Below are 15,869 nucleotides of genomic sequence, written 5' to 3'. Positions count from 1 at the left end.
AGTACAATAGATAAAGCACTGGGCCTGGAATTAGGAAGACCTGGTCCAGATCTGGCCTCAGACTTAATAGTTATGTGACACTGGGCAAGTCACTTAATCTCTTATTGCCTCAGTTTCCCCATCTGTAAAATGGGGATAACAATAGCACCTACCTTGAAGGGTTGCTGAGAAGATCAAATAAGATAATATTTGTAAAGTGCTTAGCACACTGCCCAGAAGATAATAAATGCTATATAAATACTTATTCCTTTCCCTTACCCTTACAACTTCAACTTTCTCCAGCTGCATAGGAGCAGAAAGGTTAGACGAAAGTGGTAATGTAGGGATTAGATTCAGAAAGGGACAAATAGTAGTAGGACAAAGGGATAAAGTACTCTAAGGTAAGGAGTAGTGTGGACTACTAAAGTCAAACTACTTTAACTATTGTATAAAAACAACAAGGAGGAAAGTGAGGCCAGATTAAGCAATGAACTTGAAAAGCAGGGAGGCCTAAACAAGTTTAACACTTTGCATTTCTCCCTATTAAATGTTATCTTACTAGATTCTAGCCTGTAAAAGATCTTTCTGTATTCTGACTTTATCATTCAATCTTAGCTATTCATCCTAGCTTTCTTTCACCCACAAATTTGATATGTAAGCAATCTATGCTCTCTCTCCTCATTTCCCCTTCCTGGCTCCCTTCTTTCCAAAGGAGATCTTTAAAGATTCCCTAAGTTGCTAAGTGCTTTCCCTCTGAGATCATCTCCAATTTGCACTAGACATTGTGTGTGTATGTGTGTGTACGTGCGTAGCTATTTGCATGTTGTCTTCTCCTTGGATGAACTGATGCAGAATAAGGTGAGCAAAACCAGGAGAACAATTTAATACGATAACAACACTGTAAACACAATTTTGATAAACTTTAACCACTCTGACAATGTAATAACCAACCATAATTCCAAAGGCCTGAAGCTGAACTATGCTACCCATCTCCTGACAGAGAAGAGAAAGATTCACGATGGAGACTGAAACATCAATTTCTAAATACGGAAAATAAGGGAATATATTTTACCTGACTATGCATATTTGTTACAAGGGTTTTGTTTTTCTTTTAAGTGGAAAAGGGAAGAGAAAACGTTTGTTAAATGAAAAATAAAATGAAAAATTGAAAAAAATACATATTGTCTTTCCCATTAGAATGATGAAACCCCTTAGCACAGGGAACAGAGCTTAACAAAAAGCCTAGTGCTTACATAATAAGCACCTAATAAATGCTTGATGACTGAAAGACTAATAAAAATGTTAAACAACACAGGGTAAAGCCAAATTCCCAAGGTACTCCACTAGAGACCTCCTTCCAAATTGACTTGAAACATTAAGGACTACTCATTAAACCAGTTCTGAATCCACCTAGCTCTACTCGAATTTCCCAACTTTATCCATAAGAATAGCATGAAACTGTCAAATACTTTGCTAAAATCTAATCATTTCCCAATCTAAGAGCCTGATAACCCTGTGGGGGGAAAAAAAGGAAATGAGAGTAATTTGGCATAATCTGTTTTATTTTTCGTTTCTTACCTTTTATTTTAAATGTTTTATTGATATCTTTTATCTGAACATTACACTAATTTACCATTCCTTCTTCCAAACACACTGAACCCCCACTTGAGAAAAGACAAAAAATTAAGCAAAAACATCATATACAGAGGTCACGTCCTACCCAATTTGTTCTTGAAGCCATGTTCACTCTTGGTGAATACTGTTTCCTTTTCCATATATTCACTAACCATCACCTGAATAACTCATTTCAAAGTTCAGTCAGAAATTAAGAGTCTGGCTCAATGACAACTATTCTGTAGACTTTATTCTCATCTTTCTTGAAAATTGGGACGCTTTCCCCTGAGTCTTGCAGTTCTTGCTCTCCATATCTCAAAATTCACTGACACCAGCTCAATAATTATATCTGCCAATTTTTTTTTCCAGTACATAAGCATGCAATTCATCTGGGTCTGGTACTCTTACCATCTCCTTAATTATCTTTCCCTGCCTGTTAGTCATTTTTGTCTTTTTCAGTCAAAGAATCTTAGTCTTTGTAGAGAAAAGAGAAGCAAAATCAGAAATAAGTAGTGCTGCCCTATCTATCTTTTCATCATAGTTCCAAAATTCTTAGGCAATCTTATACATTCTTAGATTTCCTTTTCAGCATCAGGTCATTCTAGGCCTTAGTATTCTTGACGTTATTTTTTACAGACTTAGACAACCCAGGTCTTCTGATTCAGATAGTATTGGAGCTACCAGGTAATACTAAGTAATATCAGAAGTATCAGGTGATACTTGGTAATATCAGGTTGTACAGGTAATAGCAGAAGCAGGATTTGAACATTTTTCTGTATTCAGAGTCAAGGCTATTTCCACTGTACCATGCCTCCCTGATATTCTGGAACATCAGATTTAAAAACAGCTGTTTAAAAGAATCTTTTTTTTTCCTTTTGTGACTTTGGACAAAGTAATTTAATTTCTCTGACAATCATTTACTCATCTGTAAAATGAAGATAACAACAACTCACAGAGGGCTATTACAGTGTAGTGGACAGAGAGCAGACTCAAAATCAGTAAGATCTGGATTCACAACCCACCTCTGACACATATTGACTGTGAACATGGGAAAGTCTTATTACTTTGCAGTGCACTGGTAGAGGGAGTTTTCTCATCCAGGAACCTCTACATCAATAAAACAGATCACAGATTTATCAAATCACAAGGCCTCATTTTCCAGATAAGGAATCTAAAGCCTACTGAGGTTAAGGGACTTGCCCAACGTCACACAACTACTAAGTGTCTGAGATAAGATTTGAACCAGGTCTTCAAGACTTCAAGTCCCTACTACATCCAATCCACCAAGCTGCCCTAACCCGCCCCCAAAAAAATACACTACCACTCCATAATGATAGTTAGTAAACTTAAATGTGAACTATCACTATTACTGAACATTTTAAAACTACTGTTACACGATTTACAAGCTACATACTTGAAATTAAGATAAGGAGTCAGAAATGTCAGAGCTCTGCTTCCTTCTGCATCCTTCTAAGGAAGAAAGTTCAAGAAGGAGAGAAGCTCTGTCAACAAAAGAATGACTTTCTGAACCAACGTCAGATAAGGAAACGTCACATAATAGCTCACATTTGTGGATACAGCGTTTTGCTCTCCCCACAACCACCCTGGGAGGTGGGGGGGTCACGCAATCAAACACTTCTTCCTGGGCAGGAGGAGGAGGCGTTTTCTCACTCCCCGTATTCTTACACCTGGAAAGATGAGGCTGTGCCCTGAGGCCCACCATGACCCCCTCCGGGAGGTCGCGGACCCGGGGCGGGAGGGGAAGCCCAGAAGTGGGAGGCCGCCCGCAGCGTCTGAGGCCCGGGGTTGGGGGAGCCCCAGAAGGAGGCCCCTCCAGCCCCTGCCCCATTCAACGCCGCTGGCAGGCAGCCCGCCGCCACCTCAGCGAATCCTGCCCGCAGCCAGCTCACGCTTCTCCTAGGGTCACAAGAGGGGCGACCCCGGGCCCTCTCTTTAGTCCCCTCCTACTGCACACGGGCTGCCCCCCTAAAAGTCCCTACGCCACCCCCTCCAAGAAGACCCCGATTCATTTTTTTCTACATCTACCTTACTCCAGCCGCCTTCTGCCCAAGGGTCAGGGCGCATGCGTATTTCCGCAAGACAGGACCACGTGACCCAACCCAGCCAAAAGAACAACTACGAACAGTGGGATTAGGGGTTGGGGAGAGGGAGTGAACAAGCTCCGGGCCAAGTTACGTTAGGCGCCTGTACGTCCCTACGGCCTGCTGGGAGTTGTAGTTCTGCCGCACCTCCTCTGGGCATCGTGGAGTTGTCCAGGGGAAAGAGGGCTTGAAGTAGCGGTCCTGTTCCTAGGAAACAAGTCGAAGCAGTGCGCAGGGGCAGTCAGAACCTGCTCCGTCAGGGGGTGCACTTCCGGCTGTGTCCTAGGACTGTGAAGGGAGTGTGAGACCTACGGCCCGGTGGGGCGATGCAGTGGTGGTCAGTAGGTGTGGTCCTGATGGTGGCCACTTGTGCGGGTCCGGCTCTGGCCGCCCCGGCCCCATGGGGAGGTAGACTGGAGGAAGGAGCGGGCCCAGAGTGGCCTCCTCCCCAGAGGGTAACAGCCCGGGTTCCCTCGGTACCGAATGTGGTGCTGGTGGTGAGCGATTCTTTCGTAAGTACCAGGACGGGGAGAGAGGGCGCCCCTCCTCCCTCCCCTGCATAGCTAGGCGGAAGGGCGCCCCCTGCGAGCGGGCGGGCGAGGGAGGCACTTGGTGCGCCAGGGACGCCGAGAGTCTCGCTTAACCCCCACCCCCACTCGTGATCGCACTCTGCTGCAAATTAGGAAGTGTGCACGCCTTGGAAGGGAGCTGTCGGACCGCTTTAAACTGCATCTGCTCTTTGGGGGATGCTGTCAGGGTCTTTAGGGACATTTTGCTCCCTCACCCATTCAGGGGTATTAACTTTGCAAACAAATGGAATTGAAAAGTGAATTTCCCATTTACTTTAACCCCTAATGCTGGTGGTCTATTTGAAAAATGATGACCAGGAAAATTATAAATGATAGCCTCTTATTTCTCCCCCACTCCCTCACGCTCTTGTCCTCTGCTTAGGTAGCTCTTGGCCCATTTTTAATTGGAAGGGCTTATGTGAGAGTAAATCGACCTGAGTTTGACTCCTGAGTCTGCCCTTTACTTTCGATATGACCTTGTTTGGACGAGTGTCTTTGTCTCTCTAGTCCTCATCCGTAAAATGGGGGCTGATGGGTATTCCAATTCTAATCTTTGATCCCATAATGCAAATCAAATCAACAAGCATTTATTAAGCATATATTATTTGCCAGGCACTGGGCTGAGTCTGGGGATACAAAGAAGGCAAAAACTAGGCCCGAGGGAGACATGTGAACAGCTAAGTACAAATAATATATACAAGATAAATTGGAGATAACTACAGGGAATACCCTAGGATTAAGGAAGATCCAGAAAAGTTTCTTGCAGAAGATGAGATTTTAGCTGGGACATGAAAGAACCCAGGGAGGGCAGGAGTTATAGAGTGAGGACTGAGAGAATTCCAGACAGGTGGACAAGCCAATGAAAATACCCAGTGTTAAGAAACTGAGTGTCTTGTTCAAGAAAGATCAAAGAAGGGAGTATCACTAGATCTTGAGAGTATATGGAAGAAAGAAAAGTATAAAAATACTGGAAAGGTAGGAGGGGCCAGATTATGAAAGACTTTAAAAACCTAACCAATAATTTTATTTTTGATTCTAGAGGTAATAGGGAACCATTGGAGTTTATTGAGGAGAAGAGTGAACAGGTCAGACCTGTTCTTTAGGAAGACTACTTTGATAATTGAGTGGAAGATGGAATGGGATGGGGACCTGTGAGGGAAGGAGGACAACCACAAGGCTATTGCAGTAGTCAAGGCATGAGGTGATGAGGGCTTGCACCAGGATAGTGATATTGTCAAAAGACAGGTGAAATAAATGAGTAGTAAAGAATGCTAATTCCATGTATTTTTTAGATTGATGGATTGTATCTGATTAAATACTTAATCATTACTCCAAAGATCTTTTTTAAGTAACTGCAAGATTTAAAACAAATGTTAGCTATAAAAAGGTACTACATAAAACTCTTTTAAAAGCCTTTCCCAATCTCTCAGACAAAAAAAATTCTGCCGTGAAATCATCTTTATCTTTCCCCTAAACCTATACCTCTTTTTATGTCAAAGGCACCATCATTCTTCTAGTCACCTGTGTTCAAAACTGATGGATCATTTTCAGCTCTTCATTCTCTCTCCATCACACTGTATATAATTAGTCACTCACAATAGCCATTGCTTCTGTTGTCTTCTCTCTACTTGTACTACAGCCATCTTAGTTCAGGCCTTCATCATGCAGTAACCCAATTTATAACCCTGCCTCCTTCAATTATGTCTCCTCTCCAACCTATCTTTCACACAACTGCCGACTCAAAATTCATTTTTTATGCAATTTTATGTTATTTTCAGTACAGAATTCTCTCCCTTCGTGTTCCTTTTCGTTCACCAATTGAAAAGTCAAGAAAAACAAATCTATTATAAATATGTATACTCATGCAAAAAAATTCCCACATCAGCCATGTTCAAAAAAAGAAAGAGAAGAAACTATGCTTCAACCTTCACGCTAAAAATATGCTTCACTCTACACTGTAACTCCACCAGCTTTCTATCTGGAATGGCTGGCATGCTTCATCATAAGTCCTTAGGGGCTATGGTTGGTCATTGTGCTGAATTGGGCATGTAACTTAAAAAAGCTAGAAAACCACAAGTTAAAAAATTCCAGTTAAACACCAAAATAGGAGTCCTGAAAATCGAAGGAGAAATGAACAAAATTAAAAGTAAAAATACCACTAAACTAATAAATAAAACTAGGAGCTCTTTTTTTCTAAAAACAAATAGTAAAATAAACCACAAAGTAATTTGATTTTCTTAAAAAAAAGAATAAAATAAAATTACCATATCAAAAATGAAAAAGATGAATTCACAGCAAAGGAAGAAGCAAACGAAAAAAATCTCATGATAAAGAGCTACTATAGTGACAGGCAAGCTCAAGACACAAGCACAGAAGAGAACAACTCCCAAAAATATATAAGCAAAGCCTTAAAGAAAATGCAGCTTGTACACAAGTTCAACAAGGATTCCTAAAAGAAGTAGCAAAAAAATTATTTTAAAAACTAAATGAGAATAGAGGGGAAATAATGGGAAAAGAGATAAGAGCTAGGGAAGAAAGATATGAAAAAGAGAATTATATGTATTATAAATGTATGAAAAATAATTGGGGGAAAAAAGGTACAGAACTTTACTGAAGAAGGTAACTACTTGAAAATTAGAAAATGGCCAAGTGGAATTTAATGACTCCATGAGACATCAAGAAATATAAAGTCAAAATTCTGGGAAAAATAGAAGAAAATAAAGAAGCTTAGGGACAGAAAGAGATCCCAGGAAATTTCCTGTCCTGGTGCCCAGAATCAGTCTTCTCTCCTTCCCTGGGTTCTAGAATGCTCCAGCTGTGTATGCTCCTAGTGGGACCCCCTCCCCAGATCTATAGCCCTCTCTGTCCATCTCCCTAAGCCCCCTAGGACTAGAAAAATGACTTCCAGGACTTCTTGGCTTTTTCGATCAGAATTCAGTCTGGTATATTCTCTTATCCTTGTTGAGGAATGAGCTAGACTTTAATGCTTCCTATCGCTCTGCCATCTTGACTTTTCCTCCCAATAACATTCCTAAAGCAAAGGTCTAAGTATGGCAGTTGGCTGCTCCGAATGCTTCAGTGCCTCCCCATCTTCAAGATAAAATACAAATTCTTTTTTTTTTCACCTTTGAAACTCTTCACAGTATAGCTGCATTCTACCCCTCCAGATTCATTATTCCCATTCACACAGCACACTGTAGCCAAACTGGTCACCCACTTACTGTTTCCCATACATTACATCCCATTGTGGCTTTGCATAGGCTCCCTGCCCTCATTCCCTCCTCACTTCTGCTTCTAGTAACTCAAGTGCTACTGTCTTCAAGGACCTTCCCCCCCCCATGCCCCATTGTTCATCTCTCCCTTTTCCTTGCATGTATCCTTTACTTATTTATCAGTAAACATGTATTCCCTCACATACACACCAGAGAGAAGTGTAAGCTTATTGATGTCAAGGACTGTCTGACTTGTTAAAGTATAATCACCAGTGCCTAGCTTGGTGCAGGGCACAAAGTGCTTACTAAATGTATGTTGATTGAACCTTGATAGGTACTACCCACTTTTCAAAAAGCTACCTTTTAGACAGATTTTTAGTTATAAATTATAAAATTAGGAACCAAATGGACATGTGCATAAGCTTTACAATGAATACATATGCTTTAGAATTAACTGTGTGGTAATTCTTCTCTGAGTTATCTCTTCTCTCCACTGAACATCCCATCTGGCAGCCGTCTTAAATTTAGCCTATAGCTTCCAATACCATGCCAATTTGCTATACTATTGAAAATTCTTTTTCTTTCCATGCCAATTCTGTAATGGCCTTTTTCCCTGGCCCAGACACATTCCATTTTCTATTTCTATTTGGAATTGGTAAAAATTAACCTGATACCAAGATTTCCAAAGGTGGAAGTTCAGCCACTGTAGCTATCATTTCCTCAGTCTTAATTCTTTGGCACTCAAACTCAAATGTAATAAAACACTTTTTTGCCTTGGTTTTAAATACAAGAGAGGAAGCATCTGATTTTTCTCTTGTTATAATTAAAGTGCAAACCATCTACCCCAGTGTTAAGAGAGCTGGCGGTTATTTGTCTAACTTTGCCAGCATAGCTTGAAGGGATGTGCCTTCCTCTAAACTCCTTGCCACTGAACCCAGATGGCTCCGGTTGCTGGTGACTTTGCATTGCCCTCCCTCACTTAAATCCAGTTCACTTGCATGTCATAGCATCACTTCCCTGATGTCATGGTCCTCTTAGAGAATAAAGGATAAACAACACATACCTAGTGTTTGTCTAATACATTTGGCATTTATCAGTGTGATTGTGAAGTAATGAGAAAGAATTCTATGAGTCAGGTGGAAAACTGATTCGTAGTTGCCTCTCATATTTACTGATTGGAATTTATTTTTTGGTCTGGATCTGTGATTTCATGTGTATCAGTAGTGCTAGTCAGCAACTAATCTGCAATATTTTTTTTCTTAGAAAGTTGCCTGGGACACTTAGAGGTTAAGTAATTTACGCAGGGATTAAGTAATTTACAATTTGAACCCTGATCTTCCTAGCTCAGGCAGTGTCTGCCTCCTCAGGTTGCCTCTCATCTCACTTCACAGGTCATGGGAGTTGTGCTAGAATGGACCTTAGAAAGTATAATCATTAAGCTAGAGCTGGAAAGAATCGAAGAGGCCACCTAGTTAGAATAACCCAACCTTATTTTGCAGATGAGGGACCTTAGGCCCAGAGAGGTCAATTAAGTTGCCCAGGTTCACATAGATATAGTAAGTAGCACAGCCAAGAGTCTCACCCAATTCCAAATCCAGTGCTCTTGCCACCATGTCCTGGCTGCTGTATTGTAATGTTATCTGTCTGTCTCTGATAGTTGCCCAACTAGATTGTAAGTTTCTTAAGAGTAGAAACCATGTTTCATATTTTATCATATCTTCCACAGCACTTAGGACCATACCTTATGTGGTATGTAAGTTTCTTAAGAGTAGAAACCATGTTTCATATTTTATTATATCTTCCACAGCATTTATGACCATACCTTATGTGGTATGTAAGTTCCTTAAGAGTAGAAACCATGTTTCATATTTTAGTATATCTTCCACATCACGTAGGACCACACCTTATTCATTGGTTGTTCAGAGGATCTTTTTGTTAGAGGCACATAGGTGATACAGTGGATAGGGTACTGAACATGGATATAGGAGGGCCTAAGTTCAAATTCTGCCTCACATTTTTAGCTATGAGATCCTGGACCAGTTACTTAACCTCTTTCAGTCTCAGTTCCTCCATCTGTAAAATGGGGATAATAAAAACTCTTACAAGGTTGTTATGAGGATCAGATGAAGCAACTTACAAACCTTAAAAGCATTATGTAAATGCTAGCTGTTATTATTTTTGTTATCCTTATTTTAGAACTTAATTTTGGAGAGTAAAATATTTTGCAGAATTTACTTTTCCAATTAACTGAAGCTTCCTCTTTCCTTATCTATATTTCATTTTAAACCAATTTTTATGGATAAGAAATATTGCACACTTTACTGCTACTGATCAATACAGGATGTTCTAAACATAATTTAAGGCAAAAAGAGGATTTATGTTTGATCCTGGAGGTAATAGGGAGCCACAAGATTGGGGGGGTTAGATAGATCAAATATAAATCTTCTTTTTGATATTCAAAGCTCTTTATAACCATTCTCTCCCCTCCAATCTTTCCAGTATACCTTATACCCCTCCACGTACTCTTTGAGCTAGTGACACTGGTTTCCTTTTATTTCTCACAAAAGACATTTCATCTCCTGACTCCTGGCATTTTCTATATATAGCTGCCCTCATGCTCTGAATACTCTCCCTCCTCATCTCCACTTCCTGTCTTCGCAGAGTTCCTTCATGTCCCAGCTAAAATCTATCAGAAGCTTTTCCTAATCCTTCTTAATTCTGGTGTCTTCCTTCTATTGATTATTTCCCATTTATCCTGCATATAGCCTTATATAACTTGATTGTACGTAGTTGTCTGCATTTTCATCATATACACTCTCTCCAAAACAAAAAAAAAAACTTTCAGTACGTATTTACATAGTCCAGCAAAACAAATGTCCACATTAGTCATATCCAAAAAAAGTGTGTCTCTTTCTGAAGTTCATCACCTGACTGTCGGGAGATGAGTGGCATATTTCATTTTTGTTCTTTCAGACTCATGGTTTATCATTGTGTTGATCACAGTTCTAAAGTCTTTCAAAGTTGTTTTACTCTATAATGTTATCTTTGGATAAATTGTTCTCCTAGTTCTGCTTACTTCTCTCTGCATCAATTCATGAAGGCCTTCCTCTGAAATTGTCTATTTCATCATTTTTTTTCACAGTAGTATTCCTTACATTCATATACCACAAATTGTTTAGCCTTTCCCCAGTAAAAGGACACTCCCTTAGTTTTCAGCTTTTGACTACCACAGAAGAATTGCTATAAATATTTTTGTGCATATAAATCATTTTTCTGTAGCAGCTTGTTGATGCCTTAAATAGAGCCAGGGCCTGGAGTCAGGGAGACCTGAGTTCAAATTTGGCCTCAGATATGTAACCTCTAACTGCCTCAATTTCCTCCGTTGTGAAATGAAGATAATAAGAGCACCTACCTTGCCGGATTGTTGTGAGGATCAAATGAGATAATGTTTGTAAAGTGCTTAATACAATGCATAGCACGTAGTAGTATTATATAAATGTTTATCCCCTTTTCTTGGGGGTAGAGACCTAGTTTGATTTCTTTGGTGTAGAGACCTGGTAGTAGGTCAAAGAGTGTGCATAGTTTGATAACTTTCCTAGCATAGTTTCAAATTGCTTTCAAAAAATGGCTGGACCAACTCATAGTTCCACTAGAAATGCAATGCTGTAGCTGTTTTTCTCACAGTCTCTCCAGCATTTGTCATTTTCCTTTTTTGTCATCTTTGCCAGTCTTAGAAGTGTGGGGTAGAACCTTAAAGTTGCTTTAATTTGTGTTTGTCCAATTATTAGTGATTCAGAACATTTTTTTTCACATTGTCATTGAGAGCTTAGATTTGATCCTTTGAAAATTGTTTGTATCCTTTGATCATTGAGAGTAAGGGATTTGGCCACTATGTGGAAAATGAATTAGAGAGGGAGGAAGTCCTTGAGGCAGAGAGACCAATTAGGAGACCGTTAGAGTAATTTAGGCAAGAAGTAATGAGAGCCTGAACCAGGGTGATGACCACGTGAGCAGAAACAATGTGACAGATGAGAGAGATGTTATGGAGGTAGACTCTACAAGACTTAGCAACTGTTTAGATATAAGAAGTGAGTTGAGAGGGAAGAACCAAGGGAAATTCTGAGGATATAAACCTGAATGATTGGGGGGGGTGCCCCTTGACAGAAATAAGGAAATATGAAGATGGGAAGAAAGATAAGGAGTTCTCTTTTGGACAGATGAAGTTTAATAAGCCTAGGGATTATACAGTTGGAAGTGTCCAATTGACAATTATTGATGCAGGACTAAAGCTCAGGAGTTGAATATATAAATCTAGAAGTCATCTTCAGAGAGATGATCATTGAATCCTTGGAAGCTGATGAGATCACAGGGAAAAGAGAACCTAGTACAGAGCCTTGGGTGATGAGTATTTGGTATATTTTATTTCCATGAATGAATGAAGAGGCACTAAGTAAGCCTTTATTATGTGCCAGACATTGGGCTAAGAGCTGAAAATAAAAACGCAAAAGTGAAATAGTCCTTCTCCTCAAGTAGCTTACATTCTAATAAGTTTACATTCTAACATTCTATTCTAACAAGTATATGGTGGCCAAGAAGGGACTTGTCGTCTGGGGGGTCTCAGGGATGGTGAGTCAGTTGATGATGAGCTAGCAAAGGAGTTGAGCAGTGTCATGTAAACCCAGTGATGTCTATTGATAAACTTATTCCATTCATGTGAATTTAATTATAGTGCTATATATTTAATATCTGACATCTTAATATCTCTGTGTGAATTTCATTATCTGCAACATGAAATGCATTCTTCTGCTTTACAGGGTTGTTTTGAGTACTATAAAGATAATTTTAAAGCCCTTTGCAAATTGTAAATATTAACATTATTATTACTGGAAAATATACTTCATATATAATGTGATTAACTACTGTTCCTTTGATTACAGGATGGGAGGCTCACATTTCATCCAGGAAATCAGACAGTGGCACTTCCTTTTATAAATTTCATGAAGAAACATGGTACCCTTTTTCATAATGCATATACAAACTCTCCAATCTGTTGCCCATCACGTGCAGGTACAGATGTCCTTATATATATTAATTAAAATAAATAACACAATATGGAACTTAGTGTAAGTTGTCATTAGTGTTAGGCTTCAGAGAACACAGTATGATTAACCTTCTGAATATAGAGGGCTTTATCTGAATATCTGGTAATCTGCTAATCATGATAATAAATGTTTCCAGATTCAGACTTTACCAGTTGCCATGCAGTTTTCATTTCTTAGATTAGTGTGATCATCTCAGTAGTTTGGTTTAGCTTAGAGAAATAATTATACTGGCAAAATGTCATTGGCATTAAGCAATGTATAATTCAGGAATAGGATGTTAAAGCATGGATTGATAGAACTGAAAGTATAATCCTTTATCTTTTCTCCAAAAAAAGTTTTTCTTGGCTTCTCTGTAACTCCTTTGTGTTTTTAAGTTTGTATTGCACCTGGAGGTTTGGCTTGTATCTCTCTAAATTATTAAGATATTTAGTTATTCTTAGAATTCCCCAAGTTAAAGATACTCATTCGTTCATTTGAATGTTCTTTCAACAAAAGAGGAAACCTAAAATTTACATTATGGACACTGTGAGTTCAGAACTTGATTCAGTTTATTTTTTGATGCACACTTGTAATTTCACCATTATAGGGAGCTCCCAACAAGAAAATTCCCTGTGTTATTGCAGATTGACAGCTGCCCTGCAATTTATAGACTTAGAGTGTGGCTTTGGAAAGAGATCCATATTATGGCAGTATGTGTCAGACATGGGACTTGAGCCTAGGAATTTGCTACCTCAAGAAAGGCTTTCCATTGATTATTCTATGCTGTTTCTCATATGTTCTGTGCTTTTCCATTCTTCATTGAAGTAGGAAACAAGGATCTTTTGCTTTAGTATTTCAGTGGATTGGTGAACACATCAATATGAATTCTCCTTCCAAAAGTAAAGATTGCAATCCAGTCACACTTTATTGCCCTGTGCAACTCTTGTCCAAAGCCTCCCTCCATAAATCATTCCTAAAGGATCTTAGTATTACCTGGGTACCAGTGCAGCATCTTATTAACAGATTTTATAAAGATAAGGCAATATGCATAATAACGAATATTCTCTCATTCCTTTTTTGTTGTTGCTCTTCTAATAAGGTCCAATTTTTTTCTGCCTTTTGATATACTCTCTTCCAGATATTTTGAGAATCACCGCCTTAATCCTCAAGATTATGTTATCTATAGCACAGACCTCCTCTATATATACTTCTAGTCTTGACACTTTTCCCAGTTTTTTTCCTTTATAGTGTCTTTTGTACTTCCTCATGTATCACATTAGGGACTGTAAATGTTAGACAGTTTCTGACTTCTGAGTGCCCTCATCACTTATCACCCAGGATCTCCTAATTACCACATCTAATGCTTTTTTTTTTCCTGGTTTCTCCCTCCTTGACCCCTGTAACATTTGACATTTCCTGAATAATTTCTCCTCCATAGGTTTTTGTGACACTACTCCTTTAGGTTATAGAGCAGGGACTGTCTTTTCTTTGTTTCCCTAGAACACTGCCTGGCACATAGTTGGCACTTGGCAAATACTTGTTGACTGACTGCTCTCTCATTTCTCCAGCTACCTTTCTGGCTATTCTTCCCTTATTTTTGTTTTTCCTTGTTTATCGTTGCTGTCTATGTCACTAACTATGAGTATCCCTCAAAGTTCTGTTCTTGGCACTCTTTCCTTTCTGTGATCTCATCAACTACCATGGATTCAGTTGTCATTGAATTAAAAAAATGACATATCATATTCACTCATTTTTATTTTTCTAGTTTGATATTGATTTTTATCTTTGCCCTAATAAATCAGTGGTAGATAATTGGGATGATTGTGCACAGCCAACTGATTTGGAAATAACTCCTACATTAGTAACTCATTATCTGTTAAAATATAATCACATTTAATTTTTGTGGTACTATTTGGTACCTGCTTAGGTAATCTTCTTGTTGGAGAAAGTATTCATGATGGTAGACAAGGGGGTGTGAGCCTTTGATCTCTTTCTTTCTTGCTTCTCAATCATCTTTTCTAGCATCTTGTTTTACTATCCTTCCTATAACTCCCTTTGAGGTCACAGGGTTCAAAAGTGCATGTTAATTTAATTTGAAGAGATTTATCAAGTTTTTCATAGAATTTTTCTGCCCCATCCTCTACCATATATATTACATAGGCTACATTTATTTTTATGGAAATATCTTTGCAAATACTTAATCATGAGCAATGAGATGACTAAATGTCCTGTGAAATATTTCATTTTAGACTATTTATATTTATTTTGTTAAATATTTCCCGATGACATGTAAAAATGTTAACAATCATTTTTTTTAATTTCAAGTTCCAAGTTCCTTCTCCCCTTCCCATCTCTCTTCTTGAGAAGGCAAGCAATTTTACTTTGATTATACATATGAGGTCATGCAAAGCATAGTTCCGTATTAGCCATGTTGCAAAAGAAAACACAAACAAAATAAAACTATTTTTAAAAGTTTGGAAATATGTTTCATTTTGCATTCAGAGTTCATCAGTTTTCTCTCTCTAAAGGTCGATAGCATTTTTCATCACAGTTCCTTTGGAATTGCCTTGGATCATTGTTTTGCTCAAAGTAGCTAAGTCTTTCATAGTTGATCATCTTTACAATATTGCTGTTACTGTGTACAATGTTCTCCGTGTTCTTTTCACTTTATTTTATGTAAGTCCATACAAGTCTTTCCAGGTTTTTTCTGAAACCATCCTGCATGTCATTTCTCATAGAACAATAGTATTCCATCACAATCATATACCGCAACTTGTTCAACTGTTCCCCAATTGATGGGTCTCCCCTCAGTTTCCAGTTCTTTGCCACAACAAAAAGAGCTGCTATAAATATATTTGCACAAGTAAGTTCTTTTGCCTTTTATTTCCTCTCTTTGGGATACAGACCTAGTACTGGAATTGCTGGGTCAAGGGGTATACACAGTTTTATAGCCCTTTGGGACCCTTTTCCTTTGCTGTCGTGCTAACCAATTTGGTAGGTGTGAGATGATATCTCAGGGTTGTTTTAATTTGCATTTCTCTAATCTATGATGTTTAGAGCATTTTTTCATGTAACTATTCATAGCTTTCATTTCTTCTTCTGAAAACTGCCTGTTCATAGCGTTTGATTTATCAATTGGGGAATGACTTGTATTTTTATAAATTTGGCTCCATTCCCTAAATATTTGAGAAATGAGGCATATATCAGAGAAATTTGTTATAAAAACTTTTTCCCAGTTTCCTCTTTTCCTTCTAATTTTGGCTGCATTAGTATTTTTGTGTAAAATCTTTATAATTTCATGCAATCAAAATT

General features: G+C 38.6%; 2 protein-coding genes across 4 annotated transcripts in view; one reads left to right on the top strand and one right to left on the bottom strand.

Annotated features, from left to right (window-relative positions):
• The window catches only part of SKIC3 (SKI3 subunit of superkiller complex), a 116,891-nt gene extending 112,969 nt beyond the window's left edge, over nucleotides 1-3,922 (bottom strand). Inside the window, exon 1 of one of the 3 annotated variants that reach the window (XM_021008782.2) lies at nucleotides 3,843-3,922. The gene's annotated coding sequence lies outside the window, so the exon portion shown is untranslated. Of the gene's footprint in view, nucleotides 1-3,639; nucleotides 3,743-3,842 lie in introns of those variants that run through there. The other 2 variants (XM_021008772.2, XM_021008788.2) reach the window with 2 other exon arrangements.
• Nucleotides 3,923-4,021: 99 nt separating this feature from the next.
• ARSK (arylsulfatase family member K) overlaps nucleotides 4,022-15,869 on the top strand; it is a 47,813-nt gene continuing 35,965 nt past the window's right edge. Inside the window, exons 1-2 of the mRNA XM_021008808.2 lie at nucleotides 4,022-4,207; nucleotides 12,414-12,543. Of these exons, the coding sequence (XP_020864467.1) occupies nucleotides 4,022-4,207; nucleotides 12,414-12,543 (316 nt within the window). The remainder of the gene's footprint in view (nucleotides 4,208-12,413; nucleotides 12,544-15,869) is intronic.

The sequence above is a fragment of the Phascolarctos cinereus genome, unplaced genomic scaffold (assembly GCF_003287225.1).
Source record: "Phascolarctos cinereus isolate Bilbo 61053 unplaced genomic scaffold, phaCin_HiC Scaffold_4;HRSCAF=312, whole genome shotgun sequence".
NCBI classification, from domain to species: Eukaryota; Metazoa; Chordata; class Mammalia; order Diprotodontia; family Phascolarctidae; genus Phascolarctos; species Phascolarctos cinereus.
Note: the sequence above shows the minus strand (reverse complement) of the source record. Positions and strands in the feature narration are given on the sequence as shown.